The sequence below is a fragment of the Ictalurus furcatus genome, chromosome 23 (genome assembly GCF_023375685.1).
Source record: "Ictalurus furcatus strain D&B chromosome 23, Billie_1.0, whole genome shotgun sequence".
In the NCBI taxonomy this organism is placed as follows: domain Eukaryota; kingdom Metazoa; phylum Chordata; class Actinopteri; order Siluriformes; family Ictaluridae; genus Ictalurus; species Ictalurus furcatus.
Genome location: NC_071277.1, coordinates 3,613,246 through 3,640,137, shown reverse-complemented (window position 1 = coordinate 3,640,137; position 26,892 = coordinate 3,613,246). Strand labels below are relative to the sequence as shown.

At 40.4% G+C, this 26,892-nt stretch overlaps 2 protein-coding genes across 8 annotated transcripts in view; both read right to left on the bottom strand.

Moving 5' to 3' along the window:
• Positions 1 to 3,659: 3,659 nt before the first annotated feature.
• On the bottom strand, positions 3,660 to 15,849 carry cd226 (CD226 molecule). The gene is made up of 6 exons (XM_053611792.1): positions 13,898 to 15,849; positions 10,134 to 10,460; positions 8,460 to 8,816; positions 7,431 to 7,533; positions 6,058 to 6,112; positions 3,660 to 4,767 (listed from the first exon to the last, which is right to left on the bottom strand). The coding sequence occupies exons 1-6, from the start codon at positions 13,962 to 13,964 to the stop codon at positions 4,639 to 4,641; spliced, it is 1,038 nt and encodes a 345-aa protein (XP_053467767.1). The 5' UTR covers positions 13,965 to 15,849; the 3' UTR covers positions 3,660 to 4,638.
• Positions 15,850 to 15,955: 106 nt separating this feature from the next.
• rttn (rotatin) overlaps positions 15,956 to 26,892 on the bottom strand; it is a 69,013-nt gene continuing 58,076 nt past the window's right edge. For 6 of the 7 annotated variants that reach the window (XM_053611769.1, XM_053611767.1, XM_053611768.1 and 3 more), the window contains 8 exons: positions 26,700 to 26,797; positions 25,685 to 25,762; positions 24,180 to 24,306; positions 19,390 to 19,580; positions 18,149 to 18,422; positions 17,728 to 17,831; positions 17,429 to 17,498; positions 15,956 to 16,216 (listed from right to left, as the gene is read on the bottom strand). In XM_053611769.1, coding sequence (XP_053467744.1) covers positions 16,134 to 16,216; positions 17,429 to 17,498; positions 17,728 to 17,831; positions 18,149 to 18,422; positions 19,390 to 19,580; positions 24,180 to 24,306; positions 25,685 to 25,762; positions 26,700 to 26,797 — 1,025 coding nt within the window. In that variant the 3' untranslated portion in view covers positions 15,956 to 16,133. Of the gene's footprint in view, positions 16,217 to 17,428; positions 17,499 to 17,727; positions 17,832 to 18,148; positions 18,423 to 19,389; positions 19,581 to 24,151; positions 24,307 to 25,684; positions 25,763 to 26,699; positions 26,798 to 26,892 lie in introns of those variants that run through there. The other variant, XM_053611770.1, reaches the window with a different exon arrangement.

The window sequence follows — 26,892 nt, the reverse complement described above, 5'->3', positions numbered from 1 at the left end:
TGTGGGAGTTTTCACCGCATTGTGCGACAGGACACGTACACACACGGCAGCGCTCGACCGCTTGACGGTAAACAAGAGAGCACGGCTGCGTCCCAAACCGCGTACTTGCCTACTACATCTAATAGGCTGAAATACACGTATTTCAGCTACTATATAGACGGTAAGTACGCGGTTTGGGACGCAGCCCACGGCTTCATGCGGTCGTCTATTAGCACGTACAGCGTGACAAATAATTAACCGCACTTGAAACTTTCGTAGAAATGAAAACTGAAACACCCGAAACTGTATACGGTTCCATAACGAAGACCAACTGTATGTCGATACGTGAAACTCTGGAGGGAACGTCGGACGGCGTAATGACGTGTGCCGTTAATCGCTCTATGTTCTATAACACGTCAAACCTGAACATGAACGGAATATTGTAAAAGCAGCTCATGTAAACACCTTAATCAGAATATTGTCTTATTCAGAATAAGGTCAGTAATTAGATTACCGCTGTCCATGTAAACGCAGTCACTGACTTCTTTAAATCCATCGTAAAGGTCGTTACATGTCCGTTTCATTGGTAGATTTTCAAAACACACCTTTACCCAGAAGGCACTGCTGCAGCCTTACACAGAAGCAAAGTGTAAACAGGGCCACTAAAAAAATAAAATAAAAAATAAATCACATTTCAGAACTCTAATATTTGACTGTGTTAAGATTAAGTTTTATTCTTGCAGCACGAAGGGACGACGGAACATCGCGCACTCTGTCGCGCTGCTTTCAGCGTGTGAGGAAAAGTGTGCGCGAGTCTCCGAGGAAATCACGTTCAGTTGTATTGTTAGTGCGGCAGAACAAGTCAACAAGGTTGTGGTGAAAACAGAATTGGAAGAGAGAAGTGTTTACACAGGGCCTTCTTTGTTTGAATGATGTCCTGTTTGAATGATGTCCTCCCCCGCCCCCTCCCCCTTCTCCCCTCCGAAAAATAGTCTGACTTGCTGTTGAAGTGTATTGTACTAAGTTTCCTTTTTATCAAAGCTGTAAACTGTCTAATGTGTCATGTGGCAACTTTAAAGTGTCATTAACTGCTGAGTAAACCTAATTCTGCGTTCACACTAGCAAGCTGCTGTCGTCACCTCAGGTTTGTCTCCCGTGGGTGTGGCCTGTTTAGTTCCTTTCATTATTCAGTACTATGTTTAGTAGCTCCGTTTAATGTTGTGGAGGATCCTTCAGACAACATCGTTCCTGTTATTACTTACAGCAGATAGAAACAGTTGTTCCCTCAACAACCGATCTGATTTGCTTTTTTTCAATTCTGAAGACTCTCTCGTGGAGGAAACTTACCGGGACAAAGCGCTGACACTGGAGACTCCTCCCATACATGTTAAATAAACGGGGTTGTTAGAGAAAGCGTCATCAGATCTATTATTATACGGTACGTGTTTGATAGAGCCGTAGATCGAGGGTGCGTCTCAATCATACACTCTACATGAGTAGGGGCAGTGTTAAGGAACCCGGCTCGCTACACATCGGGACACTCACGGCTCAATTTCCCGGAGACATGACTACATAGTCAGAACGTAAGACGACAGGACCGATATCGTCCCGACGTTATACGTCATATAAACGCGTTCGCTTAATCACACGCGTCTCTCGTGGTTACATCGAGCAGGATCGTAGGCTAGCTAGTCAGTTTTTAAACATCATTTAACACTTAAAAAGTCATCGGACTCAAACAAAACTGTAAATAGAACGTCTAATATAGTTAAAGAGCGCTAACGTAAAGTACTCGTTTGAGCGCTACAACCAGAACAAGCTACTTACATTTGTAGACGTTGACTGAGAGATCGTCCGCCGGTTTTTTTCTTTCCAGAGCTGAGAGGCTTCAGAAAACATGACGTCATTTCCAGCGAGGGAACATCGTGCGCATCGATGCTCCCTGGTGCATCGTGGGATTTTTTTTTTTTTTTTTTTTTAGGGAATGAACATTTCAGTGCACTGGAAAGATTTTGCGATTGAGGCAGATGCCCTGATCAGTGTCCTGACTGCTGAAGCAGGGAGCTAACTGAGACGCACCCGTGAATGTGCACACAATTTTTCACATTAATAGATTAATACGTACCTGTGATCTGAATTACTGCTGTGAGAACTACTGTTATAGAAAATGAATCAACATCTCCGACCAATCAGAATCGAGATAATTCAATAAAACTAAAATGAAAGGTAAAAGCTTTTGTTTCCACAAAATAAGCCGGTATTCGCGGGATCGCAGCGATAGCCGATTTATTTATTTTTTCTTTCAAATTTGTTACAATGTGGCGTGGGAAGAAATCCACATAACCATTTTATAACCGTAGCTTCGTCTCCTCGTGGGTTTTATTTCGATATTACGTAAATTGTATTAAACAAAGCGACAGAGTATAAATTATACACAGTTGGCTCTTATTTATTTATTTATTTTTTTTAATAAAGACTGTGGCTGTGATTATGCTGGATAGGCCACGCCCACACCGTCAACCCCGCAGTGACGTGAACGACTTGTTGATTGCTAGTGTACACGGCGGATAAGGAACTGTTCTCGTTAACATGTTGTAAACGTGTTTGCTGTTTTGCGGTACAGAGATGTAGCTGCTTCTGTCGATCATTTCCGCCTCACACTGATCTGATCTGATCTGATCTGATCTGATCATACACATATGTGGAGTGACTGGTCATGTACATAGGTCAGCTTTTACATACAGGAAAATAAAAACAGTGTCTTATCTACTATAATAGTTGTAGCGTGTGCTTAAGAGACTTCAAAGGATTCATTTTACGACCGTCAGTCATGACCGTTTAAAAAAAAAATAAAAATTTGGGACCATGTATATAGATACATTAAAAAGAGTCACTTTATTGTGGCCTACTCAGGAGTTACGTCCAATGTCGTTGCAATAACGTTACAACCGATGGCGAGTACTTACGAATACTACCTTTTCTTTTTTAATTAATGAAAGAAAGCTTTCAAGGTAACAAAAAACACTTTTATTACAAGAGTTTTTCAAAACCTGTCCATCATATACCCCCAACACCCTCCCCCCCCCCCCCACCAACAGCATCATCTATAAAAGCCAAATCATAAAAGTCATTCATTTTTTCTTGAGCTTAACACATAAAGACACTTTATCTTCCACCAGTGACGCTATAATCCACTGATAATCCACTGTCGTTCTCTCGTCATCCCATCTTCAGAGATTGTTTCTCCATTTCTGTACGTACGAAAGCAAAAAGCAGCTTAAAATGGACTACAGTGTGTTTCTAAATTAAAAAAAAAAAAAAAAAAAAAAAGTCAATAATAATCTTATTATAAGATAAAACATTAGTCTTATTAATAAAACACCTTAGTGAAAGAGGCATCGTGAAGGAGTAGCACGGTATTTTCAGCTCGGTGCGATTAATACGCAAACATCCATCTAAGCATTTGTGAAAACTGGGTTTTACAGTTAGTAAGGAGTAAGACACTGAAGGGAGTGGTGTTATAGGGAAACAATCGATTACAGGGTGGCGTGATGCGGCTTGACGGCAATTCAGGGTTGCCGCTAGCACCGCTACAGCACATCCTGAAGCGTATTATTACTCTTCACAGTCCACAGGATTCCACTGAGTTTTTCTGTGATTGTTGCAGCCAAAAAGGTTTGATTTTACTGCGGCTTTTTAAAAAAAAAAAAAAAAAAAAAAAAAAAACGAATCGAAGAAGGCTTTGGCCGAATGCGCGTCGTGACGACGTCACGTGACTCGTCTCGTCCCGAATCTGCGGAAATTTCACAAAACTGCAAGCTCCTCCGAATACTGCGGCGTTTGCTTGATTTAGCGTTCATTCCTGCGATCGCGAAAATCGCTAATTCCCGGCGGGACTGCATCGTACCACGGCAGTCTGCCGACAATTACAGCTTACTGATCCATTTACTGTTGTGGAATTCTCACTTCGGTCGTTCCCTCACCGGCCTCGACCGAGACAAACCGCAAAGCTCTCCATGATGGAAAGCTTAACGGCGTTACCCCTGACCGTTACAAAGCGATGACCCAGAACACCCCGCCCTTACATTTGTACATAATAAATATCTCCTCAGAGAGAAATTTCACCGCATCAACGATTACACACATTTTGAATCCGTTTATACGGAGCTTCCGGCACCCATACATATGTATGTTGTTAGTATAGAAACGATAACGTATAAGAACAAGTGCATTAATGTAAACCTGTGATCTGAATTACAGCCGAGACTCCTGTCAGAGCTGCTGTTATAGAAAAAGAATCGACACCTGCTGACCAATTAGACTCAAGAATTCAACGGTGCTGTTGTATAGGACAGTATTAAATGTGGTCGTCATGTCAGGACGCCACAGGATATCAGCAGTCTGTCTACGATCCATTTCATCCAATAATGTCGCCTTTTTTGTTTAATTAATCCAATTAACTTTGAAATGTTTTTTTTATTTTTATTTCATCACGGGCCTTCAGTTTCCAGCAGATTTCCCCAGTGTCTCTTCCTTCTTTCCGACTTTATTCGAAGCCGGTATGGTCTCATCACCTGTCAATCAAAGACTAATCACCGAGGTCGAACGAGCTCACTGGTTCATCACATATACGGTCTTTTCAGTATAAACATGACGACATCACCGTTTTCCTTTCTTCTGCGCTCTCGTGTTTTGGAAGTTGACGTAGATCGGATTATTCTTTCTTTGGTTCCTCGTTGTCTTTTTCATCTTGTCATACACTCCTCCTTGCTCGTTAGTGTAAATATGCTACAGGGGGGGGAAAAAACAAAGTTACGTTCGTTAGTAATGAGGACGGTGTGGTTAGTAATGAGAATGTAGTGTCTGCGAATAAACACGCGCTAAGCAAGAGATTCGCGTGTTAAAGTATATACATATGGATGAAAGGATGAATATGATTTAGGAAGACACATGGAATGTTAAATCGGAGGCTGGAAAACGTGGTTGCATTTTAGCGACGCTGGGCCGCATAAGAATAAATCGAGTTGTAAATCGTTTGCGGGACATCAGCCATAACGTTAAAGCCACTGACAGGCGACGTGAAGAACATATTTGATTATCTCATTGCAGTTGCACCTGGCAAGGGGCGGGATATATTAGGCAGCAAGTGAACAGTCAGTTCTTGAAGTTGACGTGTTGGAAGAAGGAAAAATGGGCAAGCGTACCCTGCCACACTGCAAACATAGCTCAGGAATGGATTGAGAAACACGTCTAAGAGTTCAAGGTGTTGTGACTCGGCCTCCAAATTCCCCCCAGATCTCAAATCGGATCAGGCTGACCTACGCGATAATAGGCAGGTGGTTTTAATGTTACGGCTGATCAGTGTATATGCTTACTTATTTCAACATACACAAATTTTGCGAAACTCCATATCAATGAAGGAAAGCAATCCAAAACAGTTCAGTTAGGGCAAAAGAAACGCTGCTGTATGAAAGGAGAAAGCGTGAGTGAGTGTGTGTCTGGGGTAATCAACGAGCTGCATCATCGTAAGATTGAGTGCGTGTAGCCATTACGAGCTGCTCTTTCACCGTTTAGCGGTCATTTTGCTGTTTACAGCTCTGCGAGTTTTCCCTTTTATGGAATTTTGCGGACGTCGATAAACGTAAACTAGCTGTGAAGCTGTGACTCGAACCTGCTCCGTCATTTAAAGGTGACCAGCGTTCATCAACGTACGCGGGTAAATACGAAGAGACGTCAACCCATCGCTACTGAAGCGTTTGTAAATCTGCCGGGAAGTGTTGTTTGGTTTGTCCTACAAAAACATTTACGCACAACTTTACGGAACGGTTGATAAATGAGGCCCTACTTCAAATTCAAACCAAACTTCAGACACGACATGGCTGATGATCCACACGTGGAGTTGAAGGAGCACTTCCAAGGTCATGCTCACTCCGTAAAATGTGAATGAATCAATATGGCTGCCTCGTACAGTATTACGTGCCTATGTCTGATACAGCAGATTGTCTTGTACTGTATGTACCGTGTTAATTAAGTGAGATGTGCTTCTCTACGGCGCTCAGAACGATGTAGGGGTTTTACCTGTCTTTTGGTGGTATGTAACTGGTTCCTGTACTCCAATCTCCTCACCTTCCTCCTGCAGAACGAGGGAGAGATCATTAAAGCAGCCGTATTAAAGTGCACGTCATTATTTAGCCTGAAGAGTCAGAGTCTAGGATTCAGTAAAGGAGAACCAAAAAAAAAAATGAACATTTTGAAAGGGAAAATAATGGCAATGCGTATACAGTGTCCGTGAGTGGGCTGACGTCTGCCTGCTGGAAGAACTCCGGGTCTACAGGAGTGACTCAGATGCATTTCTGTCTAGCCACATGACGTGTGCGCTAATAATCTCACTGAAGAAGGAGGACGTGATTCAAAGTCGAACTCGGCGTTAGAGCACGTTGGCATGAAATCTTTTGATCTGCAAATACTGATTTGAGTGTTATCCTGGATGCGGATTCACACATAACGATTGTTAACTGTGCAGCTCTTCTCTAGCCGAAGGTACCAGATTAGCACATGCTGAATAACCTAATTACTGATATCATGAGAACATTTAAGCTTTAAAACATGTTACTGTATTTTATTTACTTATATACTACAGTGCTGCTTTGTGAAAGTAGAATTATTTAATAGTATTGTGATTTATTTTAATAATAATCATTAATAATAATAATAATAATAATAATAGTAGCACGTGAAGTACTAGTTGAAGTTTACAAAACAAACAAACAAACAAGTTGGTATAAGGCTGATGTCTTTTTAGATTGTTTTATAATTATTTTTATTATTAATGTTCTTGGTTTTGTTCTTATTAACTTTTATTTGTTTTATTTTTCTGTGGACTGTGATTTTATGGACAGCGCTTTGAGAAGCTGCTTTAAAGGCGCTTTATAAAATAAAAGTTTATTATTATTATTATTATTATTATTATAATGATGGAGTCTGTAATGGTTACCATTAGCGTTCGCATTTGGATGAGAGAAATGAAATGCTAATATGAATAAAATAGTACAATTCCATGCAATTATCCAATCAGCCAGATTGGATAACAGCGTGATGTTTGTAGCGTAAAATCATGCAGATTCTGTACAGGTCACGAGAAAAACATGGCTAGGTCTTCTGCTAGTGTAGCAGACATGTCACCCTGAGATGCTTTTCTGCTCAGCACGGTTGTAAAGTGTGCTTATCTGAGTTACTGTAGACGTCCCGTCAGCTCGAACCAGTCTGGACATTCTCCTCTGACCTCCCTGACTAGCACAGCCTGCAGGACTGATGTATCTGCATAATATCATGCATTGTGCTGCTGCCATGCGATCGGCTGCTTGAATACCCACAAATCCAAGAATAAAAACAGCCGTCCTTCATAAAGTGGACGGTGGGTATAGATTTACATGGTGCATGCAATAACGTACCTGCTCCTCCACATGAATAAAAGAGCGACGGTCATCAGGACGAGTGCACCTGCTACTCCTCCTCCAATGTAAATATACCACCTGTTCGGAGCATCACTGAGTCCTGAAATAAAAGCAGTCGGAGATGTCGGATAAGAAGAGGGTACTTTAGCCACAGTCAGTTCAATAATAAGGATGTGAAGGTTCTCTCTCGCTTCTCATGTAAAACTAAAGAGTGTATTCAGAGTTTGAGATTTAAGTTTAAAGATGCAGGTAAGATTAGTCTGTTGTTGGAGCACGGTGGTTTAGTGGTTAGTACGTGTGTCATTCAACACATCTAGATGTTAAAAAAACAAAAGATGAAATCTTAAACTCTATTATCATATCAAGCTTTTGATCTCAAACCCAAATGTCTTTGATGTATAGCACAAGAAACTGAATTGGCCTTGCCGTTCTAATAGTTTCAGAAGGGAATGTGAGAATGTATCAGTCCTTTCATTATATGATCTGTTTAAGGGTCTGTTTTAATATACGTTTCTGTATTCTGTTTCCCGGGGTATTGCACCTAACTTTGCTACTTCCTGTAGGCACGTAGCAATTGGGCGTGGGACGGGAGACAGTTTTTTGACCTACATGGGAGAGTACCTCTGAATGGCCTAACTCCCTTGTTTTTATCTTGGTGATCTCTTTATTCCGATAAAATGGCCCGATTTTCTCTACTTGTTACAAGTGGCATCAAATACCAAAAGGAAGCCATTACAGGTGGTGTGACTGAAAGTTCAAAAGTGACAGGAATATAGTTCCTCTTTCACTTGTACAGAACATTCATGCAGAATGTTGGGTTATATTAGAGAATTGTTTGTGTACAAATAGCACCTCTGAGGCGAGCGTGGTTGATTTGCACTTATGCTAATATGGTAGCGATAAGCTTCATGTACATTCAGCATTAGCCTTGCAGCTCCAGTGCCAAATCGGAGCGCCAAAAGACATTAAAGACTCGGCTGACGGACTCTATTTGTGTTCATGTAATGGTGTCGTGCAGTTGTAAACCTTTGGGACTGGGGAACATTGCGAGCAGGATAAGTCTGCTAGAAAACCCGGCGTCTGTGCTGAAGTTACAGCGATAAATCCCGCTATCATCTTCGCTCACGTTGTTTAAACGCAGCTTCAGTTCCATCTCGTCGCTGCAGTTCACAGTTCCTCTGTGCACAGAGTACTCGCTGAGCTCCACGCCATCGCCGTTCTGCTTACACACTCCTAAAAGCCTGCTCCCTCCGTCCACTCCCTCGATCCTCTCTACGCTGACCTCGTACACGACGTCGTCATGACTACAGCTGATGGTCACGTCTTCGTTTTCGGAGATGATAAGCGTGGTGTTGGGATTGTGGGAGACGACGGTTGTGGTGACTGCAGGGAAGAAAGAGGGAAGAAATGATAAGATAAGATAGACATCTCAAGGAGTTCGTAATATCCACACTTGTATATAGGGTTAGAACAATATAATCATTCACAGGGTGATAACCATCCACCAGTGCATTACAAAACCTGTGTGCAACTTCACTTCCTAACTTAAAAGACGACAGTATCACATTTTTTTTTTTTTTTTTTCCCCTGAGAGTTCGATTATTCTGTGAGGAGAACCTTGGTTACGGTAGACTGAAGTCTTTGCGCTTAACCTGCACTAGTAATTTTACCAGTAAAAGTTAACTTATTAGTGACGAAATTGACAGAACGCCCAAATTACAACATGAAAGTTTTCTTTAAAAGTCCAGATTTAGCCTGTGATCTAATTTCCTACCTAATTCCTCTTTAAAAGTTCCTTTTACAGTTCCCATTAAAACGTAGTCTTCTCAGTTTGGCATTTATTCTTTTTAAAAAACCACTCCGAGTTTCCAGATCACGCACAGAACTCCCCTTTACACTCCCTACACATGGTTCTTGAAGGGTTCTTGGAATGGTGATCATTTTTGAATGCAGATCTACTTGGAACGTTTAATGTGAAACACTCTGTTGTCGGTTTCTACGTAGAACCTTTAAGAGTTCCTCTAGACCAGTGGTCACCAACCCTGTTCCTGGAGATCTACCTTCTTGAAGTCTTCAGCTCCGACCATAATCGTGCCCATTTAATCGTTTCTTTAAGAAGTTCTTGATCAACTAAAACAAGTTGGAGATGAAACCTGCAGGAAGGTAGACCTCAAGGAAGACGGTTGGTGACCACTGCTGTAGATGGACAGAGAAGTCCAGAGAAATTTGAAAGGTTTAAAAGGGTTTCAACCTATTATTTCTTAACCTTACTATACTCTACAATCAATTCCCCTCCATTAAAAGTGCAGTTAATGTTCTCTTTAAAGGTTATCGAAGTTTTCTCCACATCGTTAGCCTTTTAAAGGGATTTCCCTCAATTTAGCTCCATTTCCTTATAATAGTGATGGGCAATCTTTAAAAACTGATATCCAGGTTATCACGATGAATTGTGTTACAGATATTGCAGGAAAGAAGAAGAAAAAAAAAAAAGCTATGACAGTTAGGTTGAAGTAAGAAAATTTTATTGACCCGACATAAATGATGGTCAATAATCAGTGGAGAAGGCTTGTCTGAAAGACGGTCAGTGCTTAGAAAGATTGTAAAATGTCGTATTCACAACCTAGGGTGAACTAAACGACAACAACATGATGAAATCGTGTCTAATATACACCAAGTGAAATGCCCATGGATGTGTTATACCTTGTTTTTGCACCAGCGTATCTTTGGTCCATGATCCTTGAGGAAACGTCTGCACTGAGCAGTGATACACACCCTCGTCTTTTTCAGAGACGTTCGTTATTCTGATGCTGCCATCCATCTTCGATGCATGAATGAACTCAACTCTACCGTCATAAGCAGCGTTGAAATTGACACCGAAGTCGGGGTGATAAATGGCCAGAGGAGTCGAATCGCCTCCTTTAGTCCATGACACCATGATGAGGTTACCACTCCAAGGACATGAGCAATCTAACAGCATCCTGTCCTGAAGCTTCACAGGGCCGCCTGGCGACATCAGCTGCTCCGAGCCTGATAGATAAACGATGTTAGATAGATCGATGTTTATGGTTTATAAACTGCACACAGTCAGCTGATAGAAATGTATATCAGCTGTCAAATAATTATTGCCTAATATTCAAATAAATAAATGAGATACAGCGCCTCCTGTAATAATCACCCCCTTTGTTATTATTTCTCTTTGTGCTGCGCTGCAACAAATGATTATATTAGAATGTAATAAGTCATTATATTAGAATAATAAGTATATTAGAATGCGGTTTTTTCCCCCCCGTGCTTTTTGACTCTCTACGGAAAGAAAATGAAATCAATTATTTATATGTCCTCCAGAAGTTTAAAAAAAAATAAATAAATAAAATCTAAGCATTGCTTAATTGATAATTATACCCCCCACCCAGTGTGTGTGTGAAGAGTCTTTTTGCAGCATTCCTCTTAGATAAGATATACAATTAAGCGGTAATAAATTCAATAAAAATAAGATAAAAGAATAATAATATTAAAGAAATTAGAATAAAACCCTGCAGTATATAAGAACTTTAGTGTTCAGGTGCTACTTGGTGATCAGAGTAGAGTAAAGAGTCCAAAAACAGGGTTTCCGCAGGTTTCAACGAGTTAAATGTAAGACCTTGTAAGACCGTTATGAAAGTACGAAGGATATGAAGGAAAATTGGAAACGCCGGTTAGCCGACGCACCACATGGTAACACACTGGGTGTGCTCGGATAAATTCTGACCGGCTGCACAGTTTGCGTGAGCGGTTATTGGTTTTGTACCAGCGTCATCAATACAAATGTTTTCCCATGGACACATTTAAAAGCGACACCGAAGTTGAGTTTTTAAGTTAGGTTTCTAATAAAAGTAACGTTAACTTCATAATTCAGACAATTGTTAAGACATTTAAAGCATCGTAAGGCCTAAAATTCGGCTTATTGGACTGCAGACGTTTTAACTTCCATTTTAGTGGAATTCAAGTATACCTGTTATAGTTTCTCTTTCATAGTGACTATGTTGAGAAGTTCAGGACGGTGCAAATGTGGTGACGTTCCTGTAGTCTACAAGGTGAACATAATCTGTGATAATCTGAGCCTCTGATTTTCTTCTAATCCACTTTGAGGTATGCGATTTAGTCCAGAATTTAAAAAGCAAACACACGAAAAACGTCTACACTACATACACACCTTGCACATGAACGATATATCCACCTCATCGAATGCAATTACGTGAGTTTAAATATGTCAGTAGTTCAACAGCAACTGTTTTTATGATACCATAATATTAGGTGGTGAAGAGTATTGAAAGTACAATATTTGGAGCCTGATTTATTTGAACGACTTCCATTATACTGTAATCGTTCTAACGGAATAGGCGTGTCGTCACACGTCGTGTAAACCTGTATTTAGCAAGTGTCTGAATAGGAAACTGTGCTACTGAGAAACCTTACAAGCCAGCAGCTGGTTTCCCAGCACTGAAGGGTGACATTTCTTTTATTTTATTAACAACACAAAAAACCCCAAATGTGGACAGGGTGGAAACAGACTGCACAGATACAGATAAACCTCTCGACCTCCTAACCTAATTCATATAATCAAAAGATCAGTAATCTTAGGGTGATGTTTTATTTACTGACATTACAAGAAAAGAAAATGGAAGAAAAAAAAAAAAAAGAGTTATGGAATAGTCACGGCTGTCCCGAACATCAGGCCGAGCAGCTGAAAATATATAACTATTTACAGTATATTCTCAGCATTATTATTCAGCATTATTGCCAGTGTTTTGGTTCGGTCTGTTTTGTCCATATTTGAGGTTAATTAAAATGAGCTATCGAGTTATCCACCTGGAAGTACCACCTCGTATACCTGTATACGAGTGAAGACGCGATTAACACATGACTTAGTCTCCACACTTCCTGACTGAATCATCCATCCATCCATCCAACTTATGTTCTGTATCCTAACACAGGGTCGTGGGGAGACTGGAACCTATCCCAGAGGACTCAGGGTACAAGGCGGGCGACACGCTGGACGGGGTGCCAACCCATCGCAGGGCACAATCTGTATGAATCACGTATCGTATTAATATATTTTTTTTACCAAGCCCTCAACCCCATGGATGGACATGCTGAGTTTTAGCAACTGCAAGTTATGCTAGTCAACTCTGTGTTCATCTCTCAGCCACCGTATAAGTCACACTGGAAGGCATTCGTTCCACGAATCGGACTGATTTTTGTATCCAATTCAAACCGGTATGGATTTGATTGGAGGTTTTAAATATAGGTTGTAAGAAAGTAATAAAACACCTGACGTTATAGCGTTACAGGAAAATAATCAACAACGTGGTGGTACACCGGGGCCTGACGCAAAGCCGAGTTACTGCTGCTTCCTTGAAGTCGATTATTTTCCTATCAGCGCAGAATGGCAATATGGCAACATTTTAAAAATATATTCATGAACACCACATCATACCTTTTATCCACTTATAGTTGCGTTGAATTGTTTTAGAACGTTCGTGGAACGAGTTCGTTCCTGTTACTTCTTGTTTTATACGAGCCATAAACCTTTGTTTAAAACTTTGCATAAAACTTTGTTTTCTCTCTCTTGAAGCTGGAAGACTGTCATGTGGTGGAAAACCTACCGACCGACTACGTCCATAAATGTTAAATAAAATCTCCTTGAGGACAACGTCACCATGTGTGTTTGTTTTATCCCCTGAGAAATGCTACCGAGTAGAATCGAGTAAAACTGTTCAATGAATCGTTCGATAAAGTATCTACAGATGGATAGCTCATAGATAGATAGGAAGACAAAGTGCAAAACAAACTAAATAGTATACCAAACTAAATCACTATCAAATACACCGATACTAATAACAGTACTGACTGGAAAATTCCTTAATCATAGGTTAACGCCAATAATAAGGTTAACTAATAATAATACTAATACATATTTTAGTAGAATAAATATAGTAGAATAAATAATTAGTGTGAACACTAATCCAGGAGGATCTCACAGACTTCTACCGGCTTTACACAGAAGGTTTCTACCGACTTCAGGAGTTTGGACATCGTGATGAGCATGTGGCCTGAAGATTAAAAGCTTTAAAGTCATTAATGGAAGTGAATCGATTGGGAGTTGGTCGGGAACATATAATTAAACACTGTGAATTTCAAAATTTGTAAGAATTAAAACCTGTGCTCAAAACGTCTTGTATAGTCTTGACGAGTCTTCTTGTTTTAGTAACGAACAAAGAAATGAAAACAAATCAATTGAATCAAATTAGATTCTAATTACGCCGGGAGTTATTATAGAAAAGAATTCTAGTTCACGTTTCAAGAATACACGTAAGGGCTTCCAGCATGCTTTGTAATTATTATTTAGTGATCTGTATCATAGTTACTCCTTTATTTGATACATTTAGCTTGTAAAAATTCAAATAAAAGCAGCAGTACAGTACCTTTGAGAAAAGAGAGAGAAATCAGAAGTGCCATGAAGTACCAGTTTTCCTTTTGTACAGCCTCCATCGTCACAGCCCGAGTGAAAATGAATGCAGCATTGATGGAGAAGAGACGCACAGCACAACTTCCTGTTCAGAGACACTCAAGAGCAATTCAGCATTCGATGAGGCGGAGTAACGTTCACTAAAACTGAAACTTAACCATTTATTGTTCTGTTTTACCCAGTTTGAGATCTTTCCAAAAAGCGAAACAGGGAAATAACATTAACTGTAAGAAACAGACAAAAAGAACAAGAACTTGAAGTGTTTTTTTTTTTTGTTTTATTTTTTTTGACTGGATTTTTGTAAATGAGAAGCAAAACTAGCAAATACTACTGCAGGATGCTTTTCTCCTCATAAAGACATTAGCTGTAAAGGCATTTTCGGCGGGAAAGGGATGATGGAGTAAATAAACCCAGCATGTTCATTTTCATTACGCCCAAATAAAACGTGTGACTCTCAATAAACTTTACGACCTCCGACTAGGAAGAAAACGTCCAAATAAAAACAGCCCTCGGAATTCCGACGCATAAACTTTGAAAGCTATCCTCAGCTATCCTTTTTCTTCTATCCTTGATTTCAGCAAGTGACATCAGATCAACATGGCTGCTCACCGAATCAACAGTAAACAAAAGTAGCACTTCTTACAGTTCAATGAGTTATACTGTGCATACAAGTATTCGCTTTAGATAAATCAACATTCAGATATATTTGCTTGTTAAATCTAAAACATTGACTCTATACAGAGAGCTGTCTGAGGAGGAAAATTGGCGTCACTTATTACAATTAGCTCGTTGCTAACAAAAGACGAACATAGAGGCGTCCATGTTTTTTTTCCCCCTCCTACTTTGTATCTTAACACACATAGTCGTGTGTCTGCAAAACAAGCTCAAATCACCACCTCTCCACTGCTATGTTTGACAGTTGGTATGAGGTGTTTGTTTGACAAAACATCTGCAAGTTGGTCTCATCAGTCCTAAGGATACTGTTCCAGAATATTTACGGTTTGTTCAGATGCAGTTTTGCAAACCAAAGTCGTGCTCCATATTCTTTCCGGAGAGAAAAAGTAGCCACCATTTCTGCTGTCATGAACATAAACATCTAACGTGCTTACAGAGGCCTGTAGGTCACATGACGTAGCTCTTGGGTTTTTCTTTACATCTCTGAGCATTGAATAGTCTGTCCTTGGTCTGAAGTTGCTTGGCAACTGTCTTGAAGGTTCTCTGTTTGTAAACTACTCTTCTCATCGTAGAATGGTGAATTTCAAATTGTGCGGAGATGGCCTTATAACCCTTCACAGATTGATGAGCAGCACCAATTGCTTCTCTGAGGTCATGGCTGATGTCCTTTCTTCTTGGAATGATGTAGACACACACCTGAGTGGTCCAGAACACCAAACGTTCTGCTTTTAGAGAGGTAGCCACACTTCTTGATTAATGAATTAATCTTGTGCATTTCATTAGTAACCAAGGCTTCTAATTACTTGCTTAATGATCGTGGAAGTAGGAAGGGTGTACTTTATTATTGCATAACTGATTATATATGTAAATCATTACATATTGAAATCTGTTGTGCTTCTGTCGTCACCCGAGGTTATTTAGATTATAATAAACACAATGTTTATTAGGCCCTGATGAATAAGACCCAAATTGAAAGAGGGTGTACTTTCTTTTTTCCCCCCCATGACTGTACATTTCTGTTCAAACTTTGTCAGCTTGCTTGTCAAATTGCTGCCCGTTCTTCTCGACGTACTTGTCAAAACCCTACCAGATATCATACACTGCCTTCTTCATAGCCAAAAAAAAAAAAAAAAAAAAAAAAAATTGTCTCAACATATTTTTCTATTGATTTTATTTCGTTTTGGATTGTTGTCCTCTTGTAGGACATATGTTTCATTTAATCATTTTCAGAATGTCTTTTTTTTTCCGTCTCCTGCAATTGAAGACCTTGGGAGGGGGGTTTGCACTCGACAGTATGATATCATTCACATGTAGTGGGAAGAATCTCCACTCAAGAAGACTGGATAAACAGGTGAACTTTAAAAAAAATGTATTTCAGACTGTAGAAGCCATGATTTAAATAACAAAAGGGTCAGGTGTTTTTAAATATGTTGAAATAAGGAACAACAAAAAACGAAAATATTAATTCACAGTTTCCGTGACTTTTTTTGCACCAACGTTCATTGAGACTAAGGTACTCATGTGTTTAAAAGACGGCTGAGGTGTTCAAGGCATTTTAGTAAATATATGTTCGTGTTCTCTTCTGTTTTTGGCTCTGCACCTGTTCGTGAAGACATAAAAACGACAAAGTATATCAGTATATATCAAGCTGTTATCAAAATAGCAGTACAGACTGTCTGTGAAATGCTTGAGTGAGTAAAATAAAAATCAGTGAAAAATCAGTGAAATAACCTTCTCTGCCATACTGTTCTATGTTTGGCGGTGTGGGAAAACCCATCGGATATTGCTGGGGCTGAAAACAGCCAAAAATTGAGATTTGGCCAAAACTGAGTTTTCTACCTGTAATATACTTGCATAATACAGACCGCTCTACCTTAAGAAAACATTTATTTGACCAAAATAACATTTATTTGACCAAAAACAATGTGGAAATGATTTTATTTAGGCTACTTTCCCTTGGCATCTGCAAAGCTCATGCATAGAGCCAGTTAATTTATTTTACAGACGCAGAGGTAAATGCGGTCGGCTTGCCTACGGGAGTCTAAAGGAACGACTCGCGGCGACAAAGCGACCGGGGACCATTCGTTTTCAACAAGAGCTGGAGACTTCCGGCGACAGCGACCATTGGCGACTAGATGTGGGCGTGTCTAGTGAGAAAAATTTCACTTGATGCAAATTTGGAGCGACTACCAACATGAGCGAAGACAGTAGAGCGCACGTGACGTGTGATCCGACATGCCGACCGCAAGCCCGAGTTTTTCGTGGACCCGGACAGTCCAGCACTTGTGCTTTCGCCACAGATAGATGGCCCCGATGGCAAAGCGCACACACCGCTTCTCCTTCATCTCGTAGGATACGATGCATAATGTTTCATTTTAGTGGCAGGAGAACTGGTTTGTTGGTGATGAGAGGAAAATGGCCGGACTGCTTTGAGCTGATAAGAATATTACAGTAACTCAGAAGAACCCCCTTTTTTTTCTTTTTTTTAACAGCCGTGGTAAGCAGAAAAGCATCTCAGAACGCAAGACACAGCAAACTTTGCGAGACTACAATAGGCACAGGCTCGCCGAAACTGGACGGTTGAAGACTGGAGAAAGATCAAGCGACTAGTAGAAAATGTGACCGGTTTTCCCAGGCCGCCATACATATTTCAATTAAAAAAACAAAAACAAAACACTACCGTATTCCAAACACATGGTTAATTGTTGTCTCTTAACTACTAAAACGTGATATTGTTGAAAACCTAATAATAATAATAATAATAATAATAATAACAATAAAAAGAGAAACAGTTATGTGTGGTAAGTCAAACCTTTCTTAGCGAGCGTGTACGCTCCGTCCACTTTCAATCTGATGGAGGGACACTTCAGGGTCACCTTTGCCTTTGAAATGGAAATCAGACGTATTTAAGAAGAAGAAACGTTTTTACTCATCATCAGTGTAAGGCATTTCTGGTCCAATCCCAACATTTAATATTTTACTTGATTGATTGATTGATTGATTTTTAAGCTAAGACTATGTAGTTATTCACACACGTACGCATTACGAATTAAAGTACAGGGACAGACGTGCATCCTTTTCTCACACGTCAACGAGACAGATGATGAATACCTTCTGATAGTTGTGCAGTAAAGCCCACAGCGCAGAAGCTCCGAGAGCACGGGTGTTTAATGAGCTGCTCTCCAAACATGACACGAGCAGCTCTACAGCTTTATCTGAGAGACGAGGAGAATATCACTGTATGTTATGTGAAACATGTACAGAACTGGTTAAGTTCTTCTTCAACTACTAGGCTCTAGAAGAAAGGACTCAAAAGTATCATGGGGTCCTCGATGACATCGAAGAGTTCTTTTGTAATGAAGTTCTCTATCTAAGAGATAGCGCTGCAGCAGCGCTTTAGTCTGTCCGGCTCTTTCAGCGTCTAAGAATTTCCCATTCAACGTTATTTGTTATAACAAATGTCTAAGAAAAAATGCATTACGTCCCTACTACTACACATTCAAAATGACTTCCGCTGTCTCTCGGTTCCTACCGCAGACGAGGACTTGAGGTTTGTTGGCTGAGCAGAAGCAGATGTTGTGGAGGATGAGCAGAGACGTGCGTTTTTGATCTCCGTGTTTGCCCTGAGCCAGATCCGTTAACATCTCCAGAGCGCCGCGCATCTTCATGATCATCTGCTGACCGTCTTCCTCGAAAGAGATGTTCAGCAGCAGCTGGAGCCACTGAGACAGAACCACTGCCGCTGTGCTGCCTTTACTGCTCACCCGAGGCATCGGGAGAGACAGGAAGTGCTGCAGGAAGTTGCTCTAAAACGCAGGAGAATAGGGAAACGGCATTCTGTTTGTGTCATGCGTGACATTTTAGGATTACGATTACGAAGTATGTGTATGCTGGAGTCAACCCCAAGGTTCACAGAATCCTAAATTGACTCTCTGGAATGTTCTAGCAAACAGCCCTACGTTTTTAAAACCCTATTATATTCTCTGGATCCTGTTTCTAGGGACCTGTGGTTTCATACTGAACTTTCTAGGATTCAACAAAGTGTTCCTTCTTTGTCATTTTCAAAACAACCCTATATTTTCTCTGCCCTATATTCACTGAGCTCTGTGTTTTCTCACTGCATTATGAAAGAAACAACCACGTTGCTTAGTCTGAGCTACACGTTGCCTCGATTCTCACCAGGAAAAATAGACTGACATTCATATCTTTTAGCTTTACACTCCTACATGTTAAATGATTGAGAATTAATAGCTGAAATTGATTTATTTATCATGGTTTTCGGTGATCAAAACAACACAGTGGTACACGGAGGAGAGCGAATATCAGGACCTGGAATGGAGAGGTACACTTCTCTTGGAAAACGGCAACTTGTGATTCCTAAATGAACCCGGAGATTCACTTCACGTAAATCCAGATTCAAAGGAAGCTGCAGAACTCTGAATAATTCCTCAATTTAAATAATTTAAGACCAATAGGAGGTGTGTTTCTGAAAACCTTTTTATGGAACACTCAACTTCTCAACACAATTATGGGACAGTGTTCTATAAAAAGTACACACACACACACACACACACACACACACACACACACATAACTGAGCCTTGAAGACTGCTCTCTTTAAAGTCCCTTACAAACGACACGGACTTTATCGTACGAGAACGAATGCTGCCGAAAAATACAGCTTCCTCCTACATGGAGCCCATCGTATCACGGTACATTAAACCAAAAATTGTGCAGCGTGCAAACTTACATTTAGCATAACATGCACCGTACCTTCTGTAGGAGGCCTCTGCAGTCTCTGGAGATAGACAGATTAGCAAGCAGAGAGAAAGAAAGAGCATGGACGCTGTTATTATCAGGAGGAACTTGCGACGCCAACTTCATCACCGCATGCATCAGAGTGTTCGTCACGGGATTTCTAGGTAAAGCAGCGTGAACTGAACTACCACATACGGCACTGCATGCTAAGAGAGAGAGAGAGAGAGAGAGAGAGAGAGATCAGAGATGAATAGAACACTTGGGGTGTGCTGTATTAGGAAAATAACCGATGCTGGGCAAAGCTTAAGTCCTGTTACTACCCCACAGTTGTTTTTTCGTCTCAAAGTGTTTTATTTCTCTTACACCACAGCAATTTGCCAATGATAACAATTTTTCGTTTATTGCAGACTATTAATAGAGACCTGTCGTGTCAGGGACCGTCTGTGAAACGAGTTACCTCCTGTGATCGCTTTCATTATAACAGCAATAAACAATCGTTCCCTCACTTTCACTTGGATTTAATGACAGAAAAAAATGCAGCCTGTTACCGAGAAACCGCAAAAAAAACCCCAACATTCTCGGTTTTGAAGATGTTCCTGTTGAACAAAAAAACCCCTAAAGGAACATCTTTACCTCTGACTGTTCCCAACGCGATATAAACATCTCGCTTCAGAACAAGACGCTTCAGCATATTGACGATTATATGAGTTTCTCTGTTAGATTGTTCATTCATTTAGTACTATTCTTAGACTATGTGGACTGTGCATCATACCTTTGAAAGAGTTGTTGCTCATTCACTACATACTGATGACCTCTTTTGAGTGACCAGACAACATAAAAAATGTTGCTATTTGACGGTTCCATTGATTTGCTCACCTTTCCTGGGGCAGCATGCTCGCTGCCGCATTTAGCTCCTTAAGAGTTATTATTTCACCTAGTGGTGAAAAATGAAAACTGCGGCAAACACTACTAAAAGCCCACTGGGGCAGGAATCACGTTGCCCCATGCTCGGGAGAGGAGCAGCGGACAGGACGGCTAATGACAGGGTTGTTAGGGTTGCAGATTTATGCCACATTGGACTAGTTTAAAACACTATACTGCGAGCAAGATCTACGGTAGTTTTATAGCAAACAATTGGAATTAAAAGCTAATGAATTTCCACAAACAAAGGCAAAGTCTAAGTGCAGACAGTGTGTCTATGAGATACAGAATCTTTTCTACTGTAAGGTATATTGCAAAGATTGAAAGAAGGAAAGGTGGATCATGGAGTGGATAATATGCATACATCAGAAAAGCATGTGCGAAAAACGCAAAGCTTACCCACGCAAAGGCGGATAAACACAAGGAAATGTGTTAACCAAACAGTTGAAACCTGTTATAACGGCGTGACACCTCCCGTTCACACCTACTCTATAAACACAGGTAAGAGTTATTCATCAGGGTGATGAACGTGTGGCTTTAACAGCAGACGCAGCTGAGACTGTTTGAAAAGTGACAGGGTGAACGACAAAACTTGCAAAGAGCTCCAATAAAAGCGAGCTGAAGGATGTGCAATCTGCACTGCACATTATAATAATAATAAGAAGAAGGAGAAGAATGCCAAATAATTTTAAATTGATAAAAGCGAGCAAAGTGAGTTCAATACAGATTTTCTGTACTTCTAACACCTCTTACCACTTCACATTCTTTCTGAGCTCTCAAAGATGTCGTGCAGTACAAGTTACAAATCAAACATAGCACATAATAATAAAAAGAAAGTAAAGAGCTGCATCACAGGTGTGAAGCCACATCCTGTTTTGGTGCTTGGTGTTCCATGAGCTCAGAAACAATCATTGCTACAAACAAAGCAAAACCAAAAATAAAAAATAAATAAATAACTAAAAAGCATGAGACCGTCTTTCCTAGGTGAAGTCCGAGGTAGCAGCTTTATAAAAAATAGCACCACTTATGTCATGTACTCTCATCACGCAACCAAAAATTTCAAGATTGATAGAAGCTAGAGCTACAGGCTCCTCCGAAACTATTGGAACAGCGAGGCCAATTCATTTTTTTTTTTTTTTTTGCTGTAGACTGAAGACATTTGGGTTTGATATCAAAAGATGAATATGAGAAGAGAGTTTAGAAGTTCAGCTTTTATTTCCTGGTATATATATATATATATATATATATATATATATATATATATAAACCACATAGAACATAGCACATTTTGTATCTGACCATCCAATCCGTAGGTGAGCAAAAATATTGGAACAGGGGTTTCTTGTTACCCGGGTGTGTCCTGTTAGATTGATTGTTTAAACAATAAATAGCTCTGAACATCTACTCTTGCTTTTAAGACTGTATATGTTGTTAAAAAGGATAAGCCAACATGAAGATCAGAGAGCTGTATATGGGAGAATAGCAAGCAATTCTGAAGCTGAGAAAAGAGAAAAGTCAATCAGAGGCATTGCACAAACATTGGGCATAGTCAGTATATAACAATTTGGAATGTGATGAAAAACAAGGAAACCACTGGTGTGCTGAGCAAGACACCGAATGGGTCGGCTATGGAGAGCAACAGCTGATGACCGATACACTGTGAGAGCTGTGAAGAAAAACCCCAAACAACAGTCGGTGGCATTACTAACAACCTCCACAGGGTAGGGGTGACGTTATGATAACTCGCTGTTTGAAGAACACTTTGAGAGCAGAAATATAGAGGCCATATCACAAGATGAAAACCACTCATCAGCAGTAAGAATTGGAAAACCATATTGGAATTCACAAGGAAATGCAGAGATGAGCCACAAAAGTTCTGGAACCAAGATGAACCTCTACCAAAGTGATGGAAAGGCCAAATGTGGAGAAAGAATTGATCTGGTCATGATCCAAAACATACAAGCTCATCTGTGAAACATGGTGGTGGCAGTGTCATGACTTGGGTTTGCATGGCCGCTTCGGTAACAGGCTCACTAATCTTCAATGACGGTGTAACTCATGAGGGCAGGATGATGAATTCAGAAGTTTACAGGAACATTCTGTCTGCCAACTTATACAGAAATGCCTTTCATGTGGTAAAACCTCCGTTGCCTCAGCAGAGGAAAAACCATCATTAAGGACAGCGCTCACCCTGGCTCTGATCTGTTTAATCTGTTGCCCTCAGGGAGACGTTACAGGTGCATCAGAACAAGGACTAATAGATTTAAAAATAGTTTTTTTCCCCCAAAGCTATAACCATTCTAAACACATACATGTATCGATTTCACAGTATAAGTATATAGTGTCTCAGAACTGTGCATTTTATAGTACCCCCCCCGGGTACTATTTATTTACTTATTTATTATTCACTTATTTCGTGTGGTTATATTTTTTTTAATTTTATTTTATTTTATTCTATCTTGTTTATTTTATGTACATGTTGGCACGGAACAAAAAGGAGTGGCTCTTCATTTCATTGTACATGTGTATAGTGACAATAAAAGGCATTGATTCATTCATTCATTCATTTTCTACTACACAGTTCTAAAGTCTACACAAGTTCTAGCGCCGTGGGGTGACTTTCAATGACCTTTTGAACTTTGCACACCACATCTGAACAACTGCACAGTCCTGGGGGTTAATTATGTATAAGATCAAGCAAATCATTCCACAAAACTAATGTGTAGTCCAGCTCAAAACTGGACTACTGCAGTGCTCTACTCCTGGGCCTCCCAGCCAGCTCCATCAAACCCTTTCATGTGATTCAGAATGCAGCAGCAGGCCTTGTTTTCAACCAGCCCCAGAGGACCTAGATAACACCCCTCTTCATCTCCCTCCATTGGCTTCCTGTAGCCATCAAATTCAAGCAACAGCATCCTCCAACCTCAACACTCTCCTTGAGGTTCCTCTAGCACTCAATGAAAAGATCCTGTATGGTAGCACTACTTGTATTGTTCTCTGCCTGATGTATCGCTTTGCTTGTATTTTCTCATTTGAAAGTCGTTTTGGATAAAAGCACCTGCTAAATGAATAATTTTTTAATTCCTTAATTATATAACAGGGCAATGCCATTTCAGAGCCGTTAATAACTGTTCATCGATGTTTTCCTTTAATTTGCATTAGAAACCGTTTAACGTAAGGCAACGCGGAATAACAATAAATCACCCACAACTACCCACACAGCCCTAAGTTAACTTATCGAATGGAGGCCATGTCACGTGCACTACCGTGTACATGACCTTACATTATTGAGCATAAGTGTTAGCTTCTACCTAACCTCTAGCTCACCACATCTGAAACATTCCACTCACACCAACAGAGTCTCTATTGTAGCCATTAAGCTTATGTCAGTTGAAGCTCTTACAGTACTGAATGATGACTCAGATCACTGGTGCAGAGAGCCACACACACACAGCATTAGCATTTTAACTCGCTTCTATATTCTTTCTTATTAGTCCTAGCAATATTATGTCTCTCCCAAGACTCTAGGATTTTGAAATCCAAATTCTATTTACTCTTCATCTCAGTTACGCTCGATATTAAGCATCAGAGACTTTTCCATGATCTGGACTCTTTCTGATGGTATGTAGCTCCGGCTCCAGATTCCCTGCTGAGATGCATGACTGAATATCAATTTCTGTGGTATAAGAGGAAGAAAACACTTTGGGATGTGCTGTTATAGGGGGTGAAAAATAAATAAATAAATAAATAAATAATACAGCTTTCTCCTACATGGATGTCGTCATATATGCCGTTGATTATTTTCCTACATTTTTCAAATATTTTTCCTGACATTTCAAGGTTGGGTATGACTCACACATCATCATCGGCAGGTTTTCGTTTACCTGCAGTGCAGTTGGCCGTGTATACACAGAGCAGTTCTAATGCTGCGATCATGCCCGGGTCGTTCAGAAGGAGCCATGGCCAAAGAGACAACACCACAGAGGACAGTTTTAAATCTGTCGCTACTTCCTGTGAGGAAATGCAAGACATGAACACTCAATTACACATTTGTACTAAATCGTAATTGTTCACTGTAGTGTTTAATAATTGAGACAACATTTTAAGCTGCATTTTAAGAGTGAAAGTCATCATCGTATGCATATTCTTCCCCTTGTTTTAACTTGTCATTTGGGTAACTGTACACCGATCAGCCATAACATTAAAACAACCCGCCTAATATCGTGTAGGTCCCCCCTCTGTGCCACCAAAACGGTCAAGGTACGGACTCTACAAGACCTCTGAAGGTGTGCTGTGGTATCCTGAACCAAGACGTTAGCAGCAGATCCTTTAAATCCTGTAAGTCGTGAGGTGGGGCCTCTGTGGATCGGACTTGTTTGTCCTGCACATCCCACACTCGCTTGATACCTGGGAAAATTTCGAGGCCGAGTCAACACCTTGAACGCTCTGTCATGTTCCTCGAAGCGTTTCTGAAAGGCCGTCCACATGATGTAAGAGAAAACGTGATTTATCAGACCAGGCCACTTTCTTCCATTGCTCCATGGTCCAGAACTAACCCTCACGCAGCCAGTGTAGACGCTTTCGTGGTGGACAGGGGTCAGCATGGGCATTCTGACCGGTCTGTGGCTACGCAGCTGCATACTGCGATGCGCTGCGTGATCCGACTCCTTTCCATCACGGCCAGCTTGAACTTTTTCAGCAATTCCTGCTTCGGTAGCTCGTCTGTATATCTTCTTTTACTATATTTCAATCAAAGCGTTTTTGTTGGTTTGTTTGTTTCATAAACGTCGATGTAGGATTGTCATGTGATATCCACAATTCCAAGATGGCAGAACTGATTGCAATACTGTTGGCTGTATTACGTATTTAACTGACACGTTTGATTGTTTTGTATAGTGTACAAGCAACGCTGGGATTTGCATGAAAGTGTGTCTGATGTTCATCTTGGCAAAACAAAAGAAAGGTCTTTGAACACTTAGGGGGGGGGGGGGGGGGAAAGAAAAAAAAAAAAACCAAACATGCGGGGCATGTGCATCATCTTCATGTTTCATTGTGAGGTTCCGGGAAACTGAAAATGCTAATGTGGCCAGAACAATAAAACATCTTTAAAATTACCCAATTTAGTATAGACGAGGCCCAAGACCTGTGGTTAACCTCTACACTCATCATACACTACACAGCATTACTAATTTTTAAACGTGTAGCAGTTTTAGCATACTATTCGACTGTTCTGATCACTGCTATATAATACAAAATGATTGCATATTGATTTAATAAGGACAAAAATACAAACCAAAAAAAAAAAAAACAAGGCCGCTGTGACCAAAAGATCCACGTCAAGTTAGATAAAAACCTGTATAAGACATAAACATATAAAGTAGTGACGTACTTTACACTCTTTATGCTGATACAGACAATTCCTCAGGATCTCCAGCACCATCCTGAGCTCCTTCCTGCTGTTCTCCTCCTGTGTACCAACAAAACAACGATCAAAATCACGGACTATAAAATCTGACGGGTGATCAATGGGATTTTCAGATTTAGATTAGATGCACTTGTGCTGTTAGTAATAAACAGTGCAATTACACAATATAACATGTCACATGGGCGTAACTGCCGGATAACTTGTAAAGACGATGTGCAACTTGAAAAAAAAAAAATTCAAATAATAAAATTACACTCGGAGGAAAGCGCTATACAGTACGTCCTCTTCTGCAAACATGAGCTCACAGATGCCCACAACTGTCTAGTGTCACTGTGATTGACAGTGGAGTAAGAGTATGCCCCTCCCACTTAGAGAGTACAGCCAGTTTTGAGATTCAAGCTCGCAATCACTACTTATTTATTTATTTATTTATTTATTTATTTATTTTTATAACTCCCCCACCCCAATTATGTGGAGCTTCCACTATACACGTGTGTAAATTGTTACTGTAGACATGATATAAACTTGATTCGTCTAGCAGCTGCAACTATTATCAGATCTGCAGTTCTAGAAAATTAATCACCGCCTTCTGACCAATCGGATTCGATGATTCAACAGGAGTGGTTGTGCAATATTATTGGAACATCTCGTTTTGTTTTGTAACGTCAGACCGAGTGCGGAGACCATGTGTTCTGCAGATTGCCATTTAGAGTGGTGAGAATTTCTAGACTACTAGACATTTCTAAAGATGAATTAAAATAGGAAACCTTTGCGCGCGGTGTGAAAACGTACTGTACAGTAATATATACAGCACTTGCGAAAATGTCGAAACTTTTGCTAACCCACAAGTGAAATCACACTATGTGAAGTGGCAAGCTATCGGTATGGATTTTACCACCTACGCAAACGTGTACACACACACCTTTCATATTCTACACACACACACACACACACGTACACAGAGTGGAGATCTGGTTACCTTCTTCCTGTGTGTGGTTTTGCCCTGTCTTACAGACTCCAGGTGAAGCTGAGAGTGGATCTGCTTCATCTGTTCCACACAGCTGTCGATGAGACCCGCTGGAGAGCAGAGAAAGTGAAAGAAACCATCAGGTAGTAACGCAGAACGAAAGGCATTTACCAGTCTGTGATGAACCTCTCTCATTAGCAAAGAA